The sequence below is a fragment of the Papio anubis genome, chromosome 1 (genome assembly GCF_008728515.1).
Source record: "Papio anubis isolate 15944 chromosome 1, Panubis1.0, whole genome shotgun sequence".
NCBI lineage: Eukaryota > Metazoa > Chordata > Mammalia > Primates > Cercopithecidae > Papio > Papio anubis.
Window position 1 is genome coordinate 114818871 of NC_044976.1, and position 14504 is coordinate 114833374.

The window sequence follows — 14504 nt, forward strand, 5'->3', positions numbered from 1 at the left end:
TCAAGAAAAAATTCTCAAACACGGCAGTGTTCTCAATTGAAAACAAAATAGGAAGTAGATTTTGAAATTTTTACTAATGAGTGTTCTTCCATGAAAGCCAGGAAAGTAACATTCTAATAAATTCTGGGGCTTTTGTTTGTTTGTTTGGTATAAGTAAAATATTTAAACTTAATATAGAGTTTTAATGTACCTACTTTTCAGTTTTCCAACTTTTTTTTATGCTACCTCAATGTTCTGAAAAAAAATAACCAATTAAAATACATCAAGGCCAGGTGTATGGCTCACACCTGTAATCCGAGGCACTTTGGGAGGCTGAGGCGGGAGTATCTCTTGAGCCTAGAATTCAAGGCTAGCCTGGGCAACATAACAAGAACCTGTTTTTGTATTTTTTAAAAGTAAAAAAAAAAAGAAAGCAAAATTTTTTAAAAAGGGAAATACATCAAGACCTGTACCACAGAGGCCCACATTTTTCTTTTGCTCCAGGCTACATGTGGGTTGCCAGGGCAATGGTTCTCAGCAGATGCATGCTGATGAAGCGGTATCATGACCCATCCTTCCCAAGCAGACTGTTGTAATGTTCACAGCCTAAATTGCTTTCATCTACAGCAGTGAGAGGTGGGGGATTTCAGGAGCCTGCTGAGGGAGACTGCCTCTTTGGGGGTGCTTTTCAGTCATCCCCAAATCAAGCCATGTGGGCCTACTCCAATGAGCACTAGTTTTTCCTTTGCATGGAAGGATCTTGAAAAAGAAAAAGAATTGTTGAGATCAAGAAGAGGAAAGGCTTGGGGAGAGAGGAAGGACTCGACCTCATTTTCTAGATATCAGACGTCAACACAGGCGGCTTGGGCAGTCCACATATTTGTTCACATTGAATTTACTTCTGCCATTATCCACCACTCCCGCTCTGACCCAGAGATGCCTCCCAAAACGCCCAGCACCACAAGCCCTCGCCAGGTGCTGGGCTGCAGCTGGGCTCACGCTGCATAGCCCAGAAGCCAGTGCCATCTTCCCCAAACCGGTGCCACTCCACACCAGGAGTGGTTGTGGGGAGGCGCCCTGGTGTTGTGGAAAAGCACTGGAGTGGAGACCAGGGTACTGGAGTTCCTGCCATGAACTAGGTACAAGACCTTGGTCCAATTACCTTCCCTATCGCAGTCCAAGTTTTCTTGTCTGTCTGACGAGGTCTCTGAGGACCCATCTAGCCTTAAGAGTCTAGAAGGCAGAGTTCAGCTTAGTATTCGATGTATTTGCTACATGCTCAACGTAAGTGGTTGAAAGCCAATGACCTCTTTAGAGAATACCTAAATTAAAGATAGACTCTTTCTTGGAGCAAACACAAAACAAAACTTGGAGAAGACTTTCGGAGGGCTCCCTACTACATGTGGAAGATTGACTGCACGCATTTATCTTCTTACATTATAGCTTGGTGGTTAAGAGACTTCTGGGGCCACACTGTTTGGGGTTGAATCCTGGCTCCGCCACTTATAACTGACCTGAGACAAGTCTCTGTCCATTTCTTCATATGCAAAACAAAGAACTGAGGACAGGGCGATAAGGTGGCTGTCTGGAAGCCAAGAAGAGAGCCCTCACCAGGAACTGAATTGGCCAGCACCTTGTTCTTCGACTTTCCAGCCTCTAGAACTATGAGAAGTAAACATGTGTTTAAGACAGCCAGCACCATCCAAACAGACTAATACAAATGAAGAGACTGGTTTTAGGAGGAGCAAGGAGAGTGTATCCTAGATTAAGAGGAGGGGAGGCAAAGTGCAGTGGTGCTGAGGGAGCTGGGTGTGTAGATGTGATGGAAGTGTGAGGGAGGTCTCTTCTGAATGCTATTTTTTTCCAGAGAGTTGAGAAGCAAAGTGATCAGTTGAGAGTGAGGACACAGGATTGAAGATCTAGGAAGAGAAGTGAAGAGATGGCAACAAAGCAATGTAATGAAGACATTTGAGAAACACTACAAATCTGCCAAACGTTTGAAGTAATTAAAGATAAACTAATCAGCTTGGTGGTCAATTTTTCTCCAGGTACATCCAGCAGTTTGGGTGCAGAGAGGAAACTGGTAGAGATAACTATAACCATGGCTGGGACTTGGCCAAATGAGAATGGCAAAGTGAGAGAGGAAAAGAGTGATGGTAAAGGAGTATTTGTAGGCCAGGCGCAGTGGCTCATGCCTGTAATCCCAGCACTCTGGGAGGCCAAGGCAGGCAAATCACCTGAGGTCAGGAGTTCAAGACTAGTCTGGCCAAAATGGTGAAACTCCATCTCTACTAACAATACAAAAAAAAAAAAAAAAAAAAATTAGCTGGGCGTGGTGGCGCACACCTGTAATCCCAGCTACTTGGAAGGCTGAACCTGGGAGGTGGAGGTTGCAGTGAGCCAAGATCGCACCACTGCACTCCAGCCTGGGCAGCAAGAGTGAAAGTCCGTCTCAAAGAAGAAAAGAAAAGAAAAGAAAAAAAGAAAAGAATAGAAAAGAAAAGAAAAAGAAAAGGAAAAGGAGTAATTGTAATGATGAACAATGGGAATCTAAGCCAGGTAAAAGGAAGAGTGAGAACTCGAAGGGGTTCAGGGCCAGGGAACAGGTAGCAAGGTCACTGGCTTGTAGGTTCTAGTGGGGTTGAAGAATTTTTGGAGTTGGAGCCCTCAAGGGAGTGACGTGGAAGATATGAAGTAGGGACTAGCAAAGTCAGATGCTTGTTACAGAGACTAGGTAGGCATGCTGCAGATATAGGACAGGAGTATGGCTATGGGGTGGCTAGCTAAAAAAAGAAGAAAAGACCATGCTAGGCTATTAGATTTGTAGGTTTTGAAAGCATTCAAAATCTGGAAGAAGTGATGTCACAGAGAAGACTTTGACATAGTGCTAAAACCTCCAAGGGGTGAGGAATAACAAAGATAACTGGAACAAGGGATGTCAGGTGGTGATGATTAGCTGGCATGAGCATCAAAGTCAAGGAAAGAGCACTGGTCTGCAGGCAGAGAAGAGCAAGGAGGACATCTTCTTTCTCCCAATCCCTGAATACAAGGGATGCAGGAAAGAAAACAGCTACTCCTTGAGAGGCTGTGGGAGGCAGCATCCCCGGGGAGAGTTGGGTTTCGATTAGAACAGCGAGGCGAAGGAGACATTCACAGAAGAGGACATCAGGGATGTCGCTGCTGATGGATGGGGGCAGAAAGCGGGGCATACAGAGCTACATGGGACAGAAGTCTCCAGGTGAGTCATGGGCTTCCTACAGGGCCTGGGATAAAGGGTTTGACAAGATTAGTCTGAGACAGGATAGGAAGCCATGCCACCTGGAGATGGGGGAGCTGGGGAGATGCGGGTCTTCCTGGAAACACTCAGGGCTCCTTTCCCACTCTTGCTGAGGCCTGTGGAAGTTCAGATGCAGGCTGTTCTAGAGAGAACACATGTAGCCCAAAGGCTTTTTTGTTTTGTTTTGTTTTTGTTTTTGTTTTTTTTGAGATGGAGTCTCATTCTGTCCTCCAGGCTGGAGTGCAGTGGTGCGACCTCAGCTCACTGCAAGCTCCGCCTCCCGGGTTCACGCCATTCTCCTGCCTCAGCCTCCTGAGGAGTTGGGACTACAGGCGCCCGCCACCACGCCTGGCTCATTTTTTGTATTTTTAGTAGAGTTGGGGTTTCACCATGTTAGCCAGAATGGTCTCGATCTCCTGACCTCGTGGTCCACCTGCCTTGACAGGCCCATCTTGGAGTCAAGAAATATTGATTTCTTCCTTCAGGCTGGAGACGCTCATGTGATAGGAATTCCAGTGCAGGCACAAGCTGAAGCGTCTTGTGTATTGACTTGGGTTTACATGGCTGCTGGGGGCAACTGGCGCCATCCACCTCCTCAGGAGTGGTTGCCACTCCGTATTTGTTATGACTACGGTTTTCTAGCTATTGTCTGCGTTGACCTCCCAGTGTGACAGCTAACCAATGCAACAAACTAAGTAGGCTAATGAATGGCAGCGAGAGAAGTCTCCCCGCCCCACCTGTGTTATACAACTGCACTGGATGGTGGTGATCTGGTCTTTTCAAAAGCAGCAGAAGTAAAGACCCATGTGTTCACTTGCCTCCTACCTACCGCAGTGGAACCCAATGAGGGACAGTACTTTTCTCCCTCACTCCATGAATGACCCTATAATGAATTATTTTTCCCCTAAAGCAAGGGAGAAAGAGTATAGATTTTAAAAGGGTATGTGACCCTTATTTTTCTATCTTAGGAAAACAATAGACAAACCACCTAGTCACTTATGTACATATTTACATTTATTTACAAAAGTTTCCGCATCATCAGTAAAAACAATTTAGTGACAAAAAAGCAAGCACCCTGTCATATAATAGGTTGATGACACTTGAAACTAATGCATGTTCTTTGTTTGTATTTCTTCTTAAAAAAAAAAGCTGCTTCAAGTTACATTTCCAACAGTTCTTCGAAAATGGAAATTTTTCAAAAATTTCTCTTCAAATGAGAAAGCAGATGGCTTTTTAGTTTTCAAAATAATTTAGTTGTTATGCTGTTGTCTTCATATTCTGTTACCAATCAATTGGAGCTACAAAAAAAAAATTTTCATATTATTAACTTGTAAAATGCAGTAAATCTGGGCTGCAGACCAGGAGTCTTAATTACCCTCCTATTCCAATGTGAATAGCCCTTTTGTAATAAACTCATCAAAGCCAGGGAGCTAGGGAGCAGGGATGGAGGAAGAACCGCCTTGAGTGCTCTTGGGATGGTAGTCTGAGTCCCACCTGAAAAACAGCCTTCAGGATGCTGCACTCAATAGCAGCCCCAAGGCTCCTCCTGCCGAGTCTCTGAGTATAACTGAAAGACTGAAAAACAGAGCTGAGACTGTTAGACCCCTATGTAAACTGTCACCCATTTCTAACAGCTACTTCCTTCTTCGCTACATGAAACTCCTGGGGATGGTTTTCTTCCAACTCAAACTTGTCTTCCTCTTTAGTCACCTCTGTGGCAATGACAGAACAATCTCTGGCTGTCTCAGAGTAAATCCGCCAAAAAACAAAACCACATCCTTGAGCAAGCTCTCAAACCGAGTCCATTTCCTGGCCTCCTCCCCCATGGTCTGCGTATTTCCATGGAGCTCAAAATCAGACCAGGCCAGAGCTCCCCAAACATTTGTATCTCATCAGTAACAAGAATTCATGAGAAATTAGTGCTGGGGTCACGGGGTGGGGTAAAGGAGAGCAAACTACAAGTTTCCCTCCTTGGGAGCCTCACAGAACATGAAATGGGTGGTGTGACTTTCTGAGGGGGATAAAGACAGTGGGAAATGTTTTTAAACCAGGTTGGCTGGCACAGGATTCTTGCTGGGACAGCTTTTTGCCGGTCTCTGCTCCCCTGCCCTCTCCCAGCAGTCTCCTCACCCACTAGAAGGAATCAAGCCTGCTTCTCCAGCTTGGCTCCTGCCTGAGATCCCACCTGTAAATCATTCTTCTCGGAGAAATAGGACTCCCTGTTTCCTTTTTAATTTGGCTGACTTTGTGATCTGTTTTCTAGACGCTTACACAAAAAATACCAGGGCACTCAGAAATTGCCTATGTTGAACTGCCGGGGTGGGAAGTGTGGCGTGGTCATTTCCCGTCAGATGTCTGCTTATCTACTCATCTGTCCTCTGTTGTTCCTAATTGGGTTTAGTTCTTCCTGGTCCTGCCCTCATGCAGCTGGGGAAATATCACATTTGTTCCTGGTTATGCTTGCCCCTTTCTCATCTCCTCCCCCGATCCCCTCCATCTCCACCATATATAGAACCTTTTAACATTTTAATTTAACTTAATTTTTTGGATGCCCAGGCTGGTCTCTAACTACTAGGCTCAAGAAATCCTCCCACTAACTCCTAAGCTCATGTAATCCTCCCACCTCAGCCTCCCAAGTAGCTGAGACTACAGGTGTGTGCTACCACACCCAGCTTCATAACCCTTTAGTAACTGAGCTTAGGGAATTCCCCCTGCTGCCACAGTGGGTTCTTTAAGTTTAAAACTGATTATTAAATAGACAGTAAACACACATGATGCAGAATTTGAATAGTAAATAAAAATATACCAAGAAAAGTAAGCTCTTCTCTCAATCTCAGCCCCAAATACTCGGGTCTCTCCCTAGAATGTCACCTTAGGGAGGTCAGTGTTACCTTTCTAGACTCTTCATTCCAAAGCGGTGCTTTTCATGCAAAATGTTCCTGCTCAAGAACCTACAATGGCTGCCTATTTCCATATCACTCCATTCCAAGGACCTCCTTGCAAATATTCAGTGTCTTTTGCCTCTACTTCAACTCGATGCCAGGCAGGTCAACCTTACTATCAAATAAATCACAACAGATTTAATTCCCTCTCATGTATTTGCCTCTGCTGTTTATCCCACCTGGAAAGGCTTTTCTACTCCACTCTCATTCTGAAAATGTAGGTCACATCCTACCCCCTCCAAAGCTTTTCTGATTATTCTGGCCTCTTCAACTCCCCTGCATTGGTTGCTTAGCCCTCACCATCGTATCACACATTCTGCCTATCACCTGTGCTTCCTGCCTAAGTCCTTCTAAGAGTTTCTTACGCTCACGTGCATCCATTCTCTCTCCCTGGAGTGGCCACAAGCTTCTTGTGGGAGGAACCCTATTATATGCTTTCTCTGAATCCCACACAATGTCTAGCCTCGCTGGGTACTCTGACCCCACCCTATTAGCTCGCACAGTGCCTGGTATCGCCTAATCTCCAAAATGTTTGTTGTGATGAAAGGAACAGATGAAGGAATGAGTTCTGGAATGCCCATTGCCTTTCCCCATGGCCCTGGATGATGCCCCCCTACCCCCATCATTGGTGGTGGTGGCTTTGCCTCCCCCAACCACTCAGAGTTCCCCTCCACTGTAACCACCTAGATCTCAGCAGAGACCTGACTTGGCTCTTGCACTCTCACTGGGGCTCACGCATATTGTTCAGATCTGAAATGCCCTCCTCTGACCACAAGCCTGGAGGTCTCTACCTCTCCCCCCTCACCTCATCTCCAGCTACTGGGTTCCTCTCTGCCCGGCCTCCCGGCCCTTCAACCCCTCATGGCCTTGGGTCCTCCCAGCTTGGGCCTGTGGCTGACTGAGCTGCCCCTTGGACTCCCTTGCCTCCACGCCTCCTGCCACAGCTTGTTTCTCCTGCGCTGTTCCACTTGGCAGCTGAGGAGAAAGGACACCTTGTGGCCCATCCATCGATCCCACCTCACCTAGGTCCTTGCTGCTGCTTAGCCATCCTCCCTTCATCCCTGCACTGACCACAGCAACTGACTCAACAAAACCAAAGGTCTTAACCCCTCGCCTACCTCCTTGTCTTTGCAACTTTAACATGTAGCCTCCTCCCTCAAGTCTCTAATGTGGGGGTACCCTGGCTCTGATCCTGGACTTTGCTTCCCCAGTCCTGCCTCCTCTGCTTTTTCCCATCACCCTAGGGCATCTGGTTTTTCTTTTTTAGTGACCTCAGGTGTTCATGGCATCAATTACTGTCCGGATGAAGAGGGGCCCCAATCTGTAACTCTAGCCTGAAACTCACATCTCCAATTCTGTACATGGACATCACTACCCAGGTAATACACCAGCACCCCAAAATCAACTTGTCAAAGCAAAAATTCACAATTTTCCTTCCCAAGCAAGATTCCTGTGTGACTCCTCTGGGACACTTGGTCCTGTCACTTTTATTTTTCTTGAAAAATAATAATAACAATCATCATAATGGCTAACATTTATTGAACACTATTACGAGCCAGCCACTATTGTAAGCATTTTACTTATATTACTATATTTTGACACAGTTATTTCTGTTATTATCTATGCTATCATTGTCATTTCTATATTATCATTATGCCCATTTTCCACAGAAAACAACCAAAGCACTGAGAATTTAAGTGACTTGTCCAAGGCCTGTGAGAAATGGAGCTGGCATCTGAACCAGGGGGTTTGGCACCAGAGCCTACACTGCTAGATGAAAGTTTTCCTAACAGGACCTCTGCTGTTTCTCTCAAACCTAGCTCTGCGTATTCAGTTCTGCCACCATCACCCCGACTCAGCCCCTCTTCTCTGCTTGGCTGGATTATTTCATTACTCTACTAACCAGTGTCCTCATCTCATCTCCTATTAATTCGTCCCATGCTTTGCCAGCAGAGTGATCTTACTAAAGCATAGTTCTGCTAGAAAACTCTGCGGTTCTCCCCAAATGACCCAAAGCCTCTCTCAAAGTCTCAGCCTGGCCCAACCTGCCGGCCCAGCACTATCTTTCTCTAACGCCTCAACACTCGCTGCTCCAAAGAGGATGGCTTGCTACTTCTTCTTCTGCCCTTCACACCCTGGGCCTTAACTCTTCCCCTCATCCCTCAACACCCAGCTCGTGCTTCTGCCTCCTGACCACCAGTGGGATCTGCTAGGAGGGGGCCTCCTGGAGCATCCTATGGCAGTTTACTAAACCAACATTGCTGCTAATTGTGTTTGTGTCCTATCTTTTATTTGCAACTACAAGCTCAGCTCTGACCCTGGCTCCTGAAGTGAACCCTATCCCTGATCCAACTTTTCCTGGAATGGGAGGTGGAGGGAGTGTATTGCAGTGCTTAACAGTATAACTCTCGGAGTCCAAAGACTTAGATTTAAATCCCAGCCCACCACTTATTAGAAATGTGACCTTGATATCTCACTTGACTTCTACAAATCTCATGTGCACTGTCTCTAAGCAAGGGGTAGGATACTCCTCCTGCAAGGTTCATTGAGAGGGTTCCAGGAGATGACATGCAGAGAGTGGCTAGTGCAGTGCATGGTACACAGTTGGTACTTAATACACTATGGTTCGTATATCTGCTGATGTTACTTCTTATTACTGTACAAAGCAACCAACAGATGAGTAGAATCTGGCTTCCCAAGTAATGGGCATCTACAGCAGGGCTGCTGTTGTTCTGGCACACCGTGCACAGCCTGCAGGGTACTTACTTGCTTCTGTCTGGTTTTCTGCCACATTTCCGAGTACCTAAAAATGAATAAGTTGTCTTCTCAATTAAAGAACTGAAAAGAAAAGCTGAAATGTGGGGTTACTGACTGCCTATTAGAGGCCTAAATATGGAAAACTAAGCCAGAGCCCCATCACCCTGGGATTTCCTGCTATCCTGTATGCTTAAATCAAATTGGCTACAGAGCTGGTCCAAAGAGTTGTTCAAAATTGGTCAGAACATGATAGAAAACCAAATGCAAAAACTGTTGGCAAAATAGCTAATTTTACCTTATGCATAAGGCTGAAGATGCAGGGAAGGCTAGAATGGGTTGGACCAGTGCTGTCCAACAGAAATATAATGCAAGCCACATAAGCAATTTAAAATTTTTGGTAACCACATTACAAAGTAAGAAGAAAAATGTAATTTTTAATATTTTATTTAACACAATCTGTCACAAATATAAAATTATTTCCACATGTACTCAATATAAACATTTTCTAATGAGATATTTTACATTCTTTCACACAGGGTCTTAGAAACTTATTATTTTATACTCACAGCACATGATAATTTGGACTCCCACATTTGAAGTGCTCCATAGCCACATGTAGCTCATGGGTACTATTTCAGACATCAAGACAGTGCTCCCACACATGCATGCATTGCTTTCCTGCCCACAGTAGGCATTCGCCCTACCCTAGAAGTATGCTAGTGGTCCAGAAGCCTAGTCAACAGGGTTGACTAGAGCTTATAAAGTTGTCTGTCAACTACAACTAGGCAGCTGGAGCTGTTTCCATTCAACTCTTTCCTCTTCTGAAGGTTCCATGCCAAACATCTCACTGTTTCCCCAATTAATGACATTAAGGTTGCTTAAAGGTTGAGATGCTTGCTGAGTTTTTTTGTTTTTTGAGACAGAGTCTCACTCCATCACCCAGGCTGGAGTGCAGTGGCACAATCTCAGCTCACTGCAACCTCTGCCTCCCTCCTGCCTCAGTCTCCTGAATAGCTAGGACTACAGGCATGCACCCCCATGCCTGGCTAATTTTTGTATTTTTTTTGTAGAGATAGTGTTTCACCATGTTGTCCAGGCTGGTCTCAAACTCCTGGGCTCAAGTGATGCACCCACCTCAACCTCTCAATGTGCTGGGATTACAGGCATGAGCCACTATGCCTGGCCTCCAATTTTTTTTTTTTTTTTTAAGAACAAATTTTTTCAGATTATCTGGGGCTAACAGTACTGACCATGGGAGTAATTTTCTGTATATTGAACGACCTTTTTTTTTTAAGTTAAATCCAATTGTTTTGAAGTTCTATGGAAACTCAGTGCCACCTCTCTTTGGCTCAGACATCCTGGGTTAGTCCTTTAATTGAGATCTACAACAACAATTAGATCTGAGTGGAAAATGATTTTGGATTCTAGGAACCAACCTGTTCAGGACATAATTAACTATTATACTGCTATTTGGGGATTAAAATAGATTTTTTAAAAATCTGAGCTCCCAAAATATTTTATGCACCGGGTAATAGCTGAAAACTTTCTTCAGCTGATTGTTATAATACTCTTTAGTGGAGAGTCAACTGATTGATAATCTATTACTTAGGGATGGATTTTCATGGTATTTACAACTTATAATATGAAAATGTTATTTTCAGGAAATTATATTTAGCACTGATATCCCAAAATAGTCTAGGTCTGCAATGACCAAGAAAACTTTCTGCAATGATAGGATTATTCCTTATCTGGGCTATCCAGTATGGTAGCCACTAGCCAGATGTAGGTATTGAGTACTTGAAAGGTGGTTAGTGCAACTGAGGAATGAATCTTAAATTTAATGGTATTTCATTTTAAATTCTATATTTAAATAATCACATGTGGCTAATTGGCTACTATACTGAACAGTGCAGGTCTAGGGAAACTGAAACTAGTTTACAAACTTGATTCAAGACACAATGGGTCCTAGATGCTATCACTTGTAGAAAGTTTACTTTTTGGCATTCTCTGTCTGGTCTATTTCTTTTTGGTGAAGGCTGATATGGAAACTGCTGTGGCATCAAGAATATCTACTCTTCAGATTTACAGCCTGCTCTCTGTCTTTTGGGATTTGAGAGGGATTACTCATTACCAGGAATGAACAGGCTGGGAACAAATTCTCCAAGTCATCAGTTCTCCAAGCTGTGTGACTGGCCCAAGATCGCTGGGGGACTGAGAAAGGCTCAGGAAGTAATACAAGCGCGATTACTTGTATTACACAAGTCACTTCACTCAACCAAAACTCCTTTCCTACCTGGGAGCCCCATTCGTGGTATACGACATGAATAATTTTCATGAATAATTTCCACAGGTGGCAGCCTAAAGAAGTCTTTAGCAAACTCCGACTTGAAGACCAGAAGTTTAACTATATTTTGAAGCAGATCACAGGTAAAAGGAGACTATGCAACAGGTCCAGGCTATGTTCCCAGGCCTGTAAAGCTCTCTGTGGCCCAACGATTCATTCTACCTTGAGATAATGTAGGATCTTTGGAGGAACCTAGCATGCTCAGCAGTCCCACATAAGTAAAGCAAAAGAGCTTTTGTTTCTTTTCAAATATCTAAAATTTCAAACTTTATTTTCATCCTTAAACTATTTTCTGGCCTTTGGAAAACCAATGCAAGTTTGAAAATTATTTTGTTTTAAAAAACATACATACCACGCACACACAGCACAACACATGTTACAATTAGTGCTGATACTACAGGTATAAGTCCATATCTGTATCTTGAATGACCTATAAAAAAAGAAAAGAAAAGAAATTCAACTAGTTGAGCTGATCAAAATGGATCCTCATTATCTGCAGATTCCACCTTGCAATTTGCTTATTTGCTGAAATTTATTTGTAGTCCACAAATCAACACCCATAGCAGTCATTCTCAGACATAAGAACAGTGATGAAAACTTTTGAGTCACCCAATAAGCAGATTCCCAGCAGAGGTGGAAGAAAGTGAAGCTCTGCCTTCTTGTTTCAGTTCTTACACTGTTAACAAGTGTCCTATTTGCAGTCTATTTAGTGCCATGATTTTGCATTTTTACGCTTTTTTGTTGGTGATTTCACTATTTTAAATGGTCCCAAAGTATAGTGTTGAAGTGCTGACAAGAGTTCCTAAGTGCAAGAAGGCTGCGATGTGCCTTGCAGAGAAAATAGGTGTATTAGATAAGCTTCACTTAGGCATGAGTTATAGTGCTGTTGGCTATGAGTTTAATGTTAATAAATCAACACTATATATTAAGGTTTATTTAAACAAAACACACATAAAACAAGGTTATAAACAGATCATTAACAAAAATGTTATGACTAGAGGCTTACAGGAACCTACCCCTGTATTTCCCCCAGGAACGTTACTTCAGTACTTGCTATTTCAGTGTTAACTTGACTCTGTAGAACTACTATGAATAACAAGATTCGACTATTTCTAAACAAACTTATATGCATAAGCTTGATACATTCCAGACCCTGTGTTATTTAATAAAAGAAGCAAATATTCCACTAGAAGGTTTGTTTCTGACCATTTCATATTGCCAGTGGAAGCAGAACTTGGCATATGTGTTTGGTAGGGCAATTCTGGCAGTTGTATATAATAAGCCTTAAAAATATTTATCATGGGCCGGGCGCGGTGGCTCAAGCCTGTAATCCCAGCACTTTGGGAGGCCGAGGCGGGTGGATCACGAGGTCAGGAGATCGAGACCATCCTGGCTAACATGGTGAAACCCCGTCTCTACTAAAAATACAAAAAACTAGCCGGGCGTGGTGGCGGGCGCCTGTAGTCCCAGCTACTCGGAGGCTGAGGCAGGAGAATGGCGTGAACCTGAGAGGCGGACCTTGCAGTGAGCCGAGATCGCGCCACTGGACTCCAGCCTGGGTGACACAGCGCGAGACTCTGTCTCAAAAAAAAAAAAAAAAAAAAAAAAAAAAAAATATTTATCATGAAGCATCTAGGCATTGTACTAAGTCATGTGCCTATAGTCTCACTAAGTCATTACAATGTTGGGCAAGTGCCTTAACCTCTCAGTGCCTCCATTTTCTCCTAGGGTAACTATACATGGGACTAATAAATATACTTATCTCATAGGGTAGTTGCACTTAAGAACAGCTGTTATATATTGTCATTAACCTATTGAGTAGATGTTATTGGTATCTCTATTAACATTTTGTGACTCTGCAATTCCATTTCTAAGATGTCATCCTGGGGAAACTACCAATGGTGTGCCCTTCTTCTCCCCGTAAAAAGGCACAAAGATATTTACTGCAGCCTTACTTAGTATACCATAAGGCGAAAATAACCTAAGTTGTTTTCACAGCAGCCCCTTGTTTTCACAAAAAACTGTGGTATGTTCACGAAGTAAACCATCCAGCTATTGAAAATCCAAAATCAGAGTACACAGTGCACTGCTAAAGGATTGGGGAGGGGTCACTAAGAGCAAATGTGACATGGATATGGGAAAGGAGGGGAAAGGAAGGGAGAGGAGGAAGAGAGAGAGAAAATGAATGAATAAATAAGAATACGACCACACTTTCCTTTTATTAAGAACACAGGTGTGTAGGAACAAATAGGCAGTCACCTATTGGTCAGATTTGAGAAGAAACTGATAGGTGCCCCTGAACATCATTTTCCCTTCTTTAGTAGCAGAATTCAGATTTTCTTTGGCAATAATACTCCCCAAGTAGTGTTTGTATACTTTCCTCAGGTGGCATACAATGCCTGGTTGCTTTTCTTTTCATGATGTCAATGCCATTGAAGATCATTGTCTAGAGCCATAATTTCATCAAGGGTTTGTAGAGTGGTTTAGTCTATCATTCCTTCTTTACTAACTACAATCTTCACATAAAAATAAACTGCCCCCATCAACAATGTGGTTACTCTGAGGTTCAGTTTATAAAGGAAAAACAGTGTTTGATTCTTCTCTTTCTTTACCGTTTTTTCAAAATAATGAGTTAGCTCCCAAGCATTCTCTAGAGATGACCAATGAGTTTTTAAATTTGTTTTTAGTACCATTATGAACTCATGAACTGAGCACAATTGATGTGTTTCAATCTACTGAAGTTGTTATTCTTATTGATGTTCCAATTGTCTTATTTTTGGCCAGAGGGAACCTCTTCAGAGTGGCTCCTGAGTCCTGTTGGTACCATCATAGTAAGTCTTTTTGATAGCTTTCTTGTTATGTGGTAAAACAAGATATTCAAGGCTTATTTTAATGCATTCCATGCGCCAGATATGGAATCAGCCAACTGTCCCAAAGGCCCTGGTTCATTTTCATGGGAAATGGTAATTAGATACCATAATCTGGGTGAAGGTGGCCAATCATCCTGGTTTTCCTGAAACTGAGGAGTTTCCTGGGATGTGAAATTTGGGTGCTGAAACTGGGAAGTCTGGGCACACCAGGTAACACTGGTCACTCAAATCTGGGTCCAAGAATCAAGAAGCATGCAAATTGCTATGAGATTGGCTCTTGTTTCTAGAACATTTCAAAGGACAGAACCAGGAAATACATGATTTTCTAAGAGACA

At 43.3% G+C, this 14504-nt stretch overlaps 1 protein-coding gene across 3 annotated transcripts in view; it reads right to left on the bottom strand.

Annotated features, from left to right (window-relative positions):
* Positions 1-4248: 4248 nt before the first annotated feature.
* CD58 (CD58 molecule) overlaps positions 4249-14504 on the bottom strand; it is a 55853-nt gene continuing 45597 nt past the window's right edge. Inside the window, exons 4-6 of one of the 3 annotated variants that reach the window (XM_009216299.2) lie at positions 11652-11729; positions 8965-9001; positions 4249-4554 (exon numbers count right to left, since the gene is read on the bottom strand). In XM_009216299.2, the coding sequence (XP_009214563.1) occupies positions 4545-4554; positions 8965-9001; positions 11652-11729 (125 nt within the window). In that variant the 3' untranslated portion in view covers positions 4249-4544. The remainder of the gene's footprint in view (positions 4555-8964; positions 9002-11651; positions 11730-14504) is intronic. The other 2 variants (XM_009216304.2, XM_021922608.2) reach the window with 2 other exon arrangements.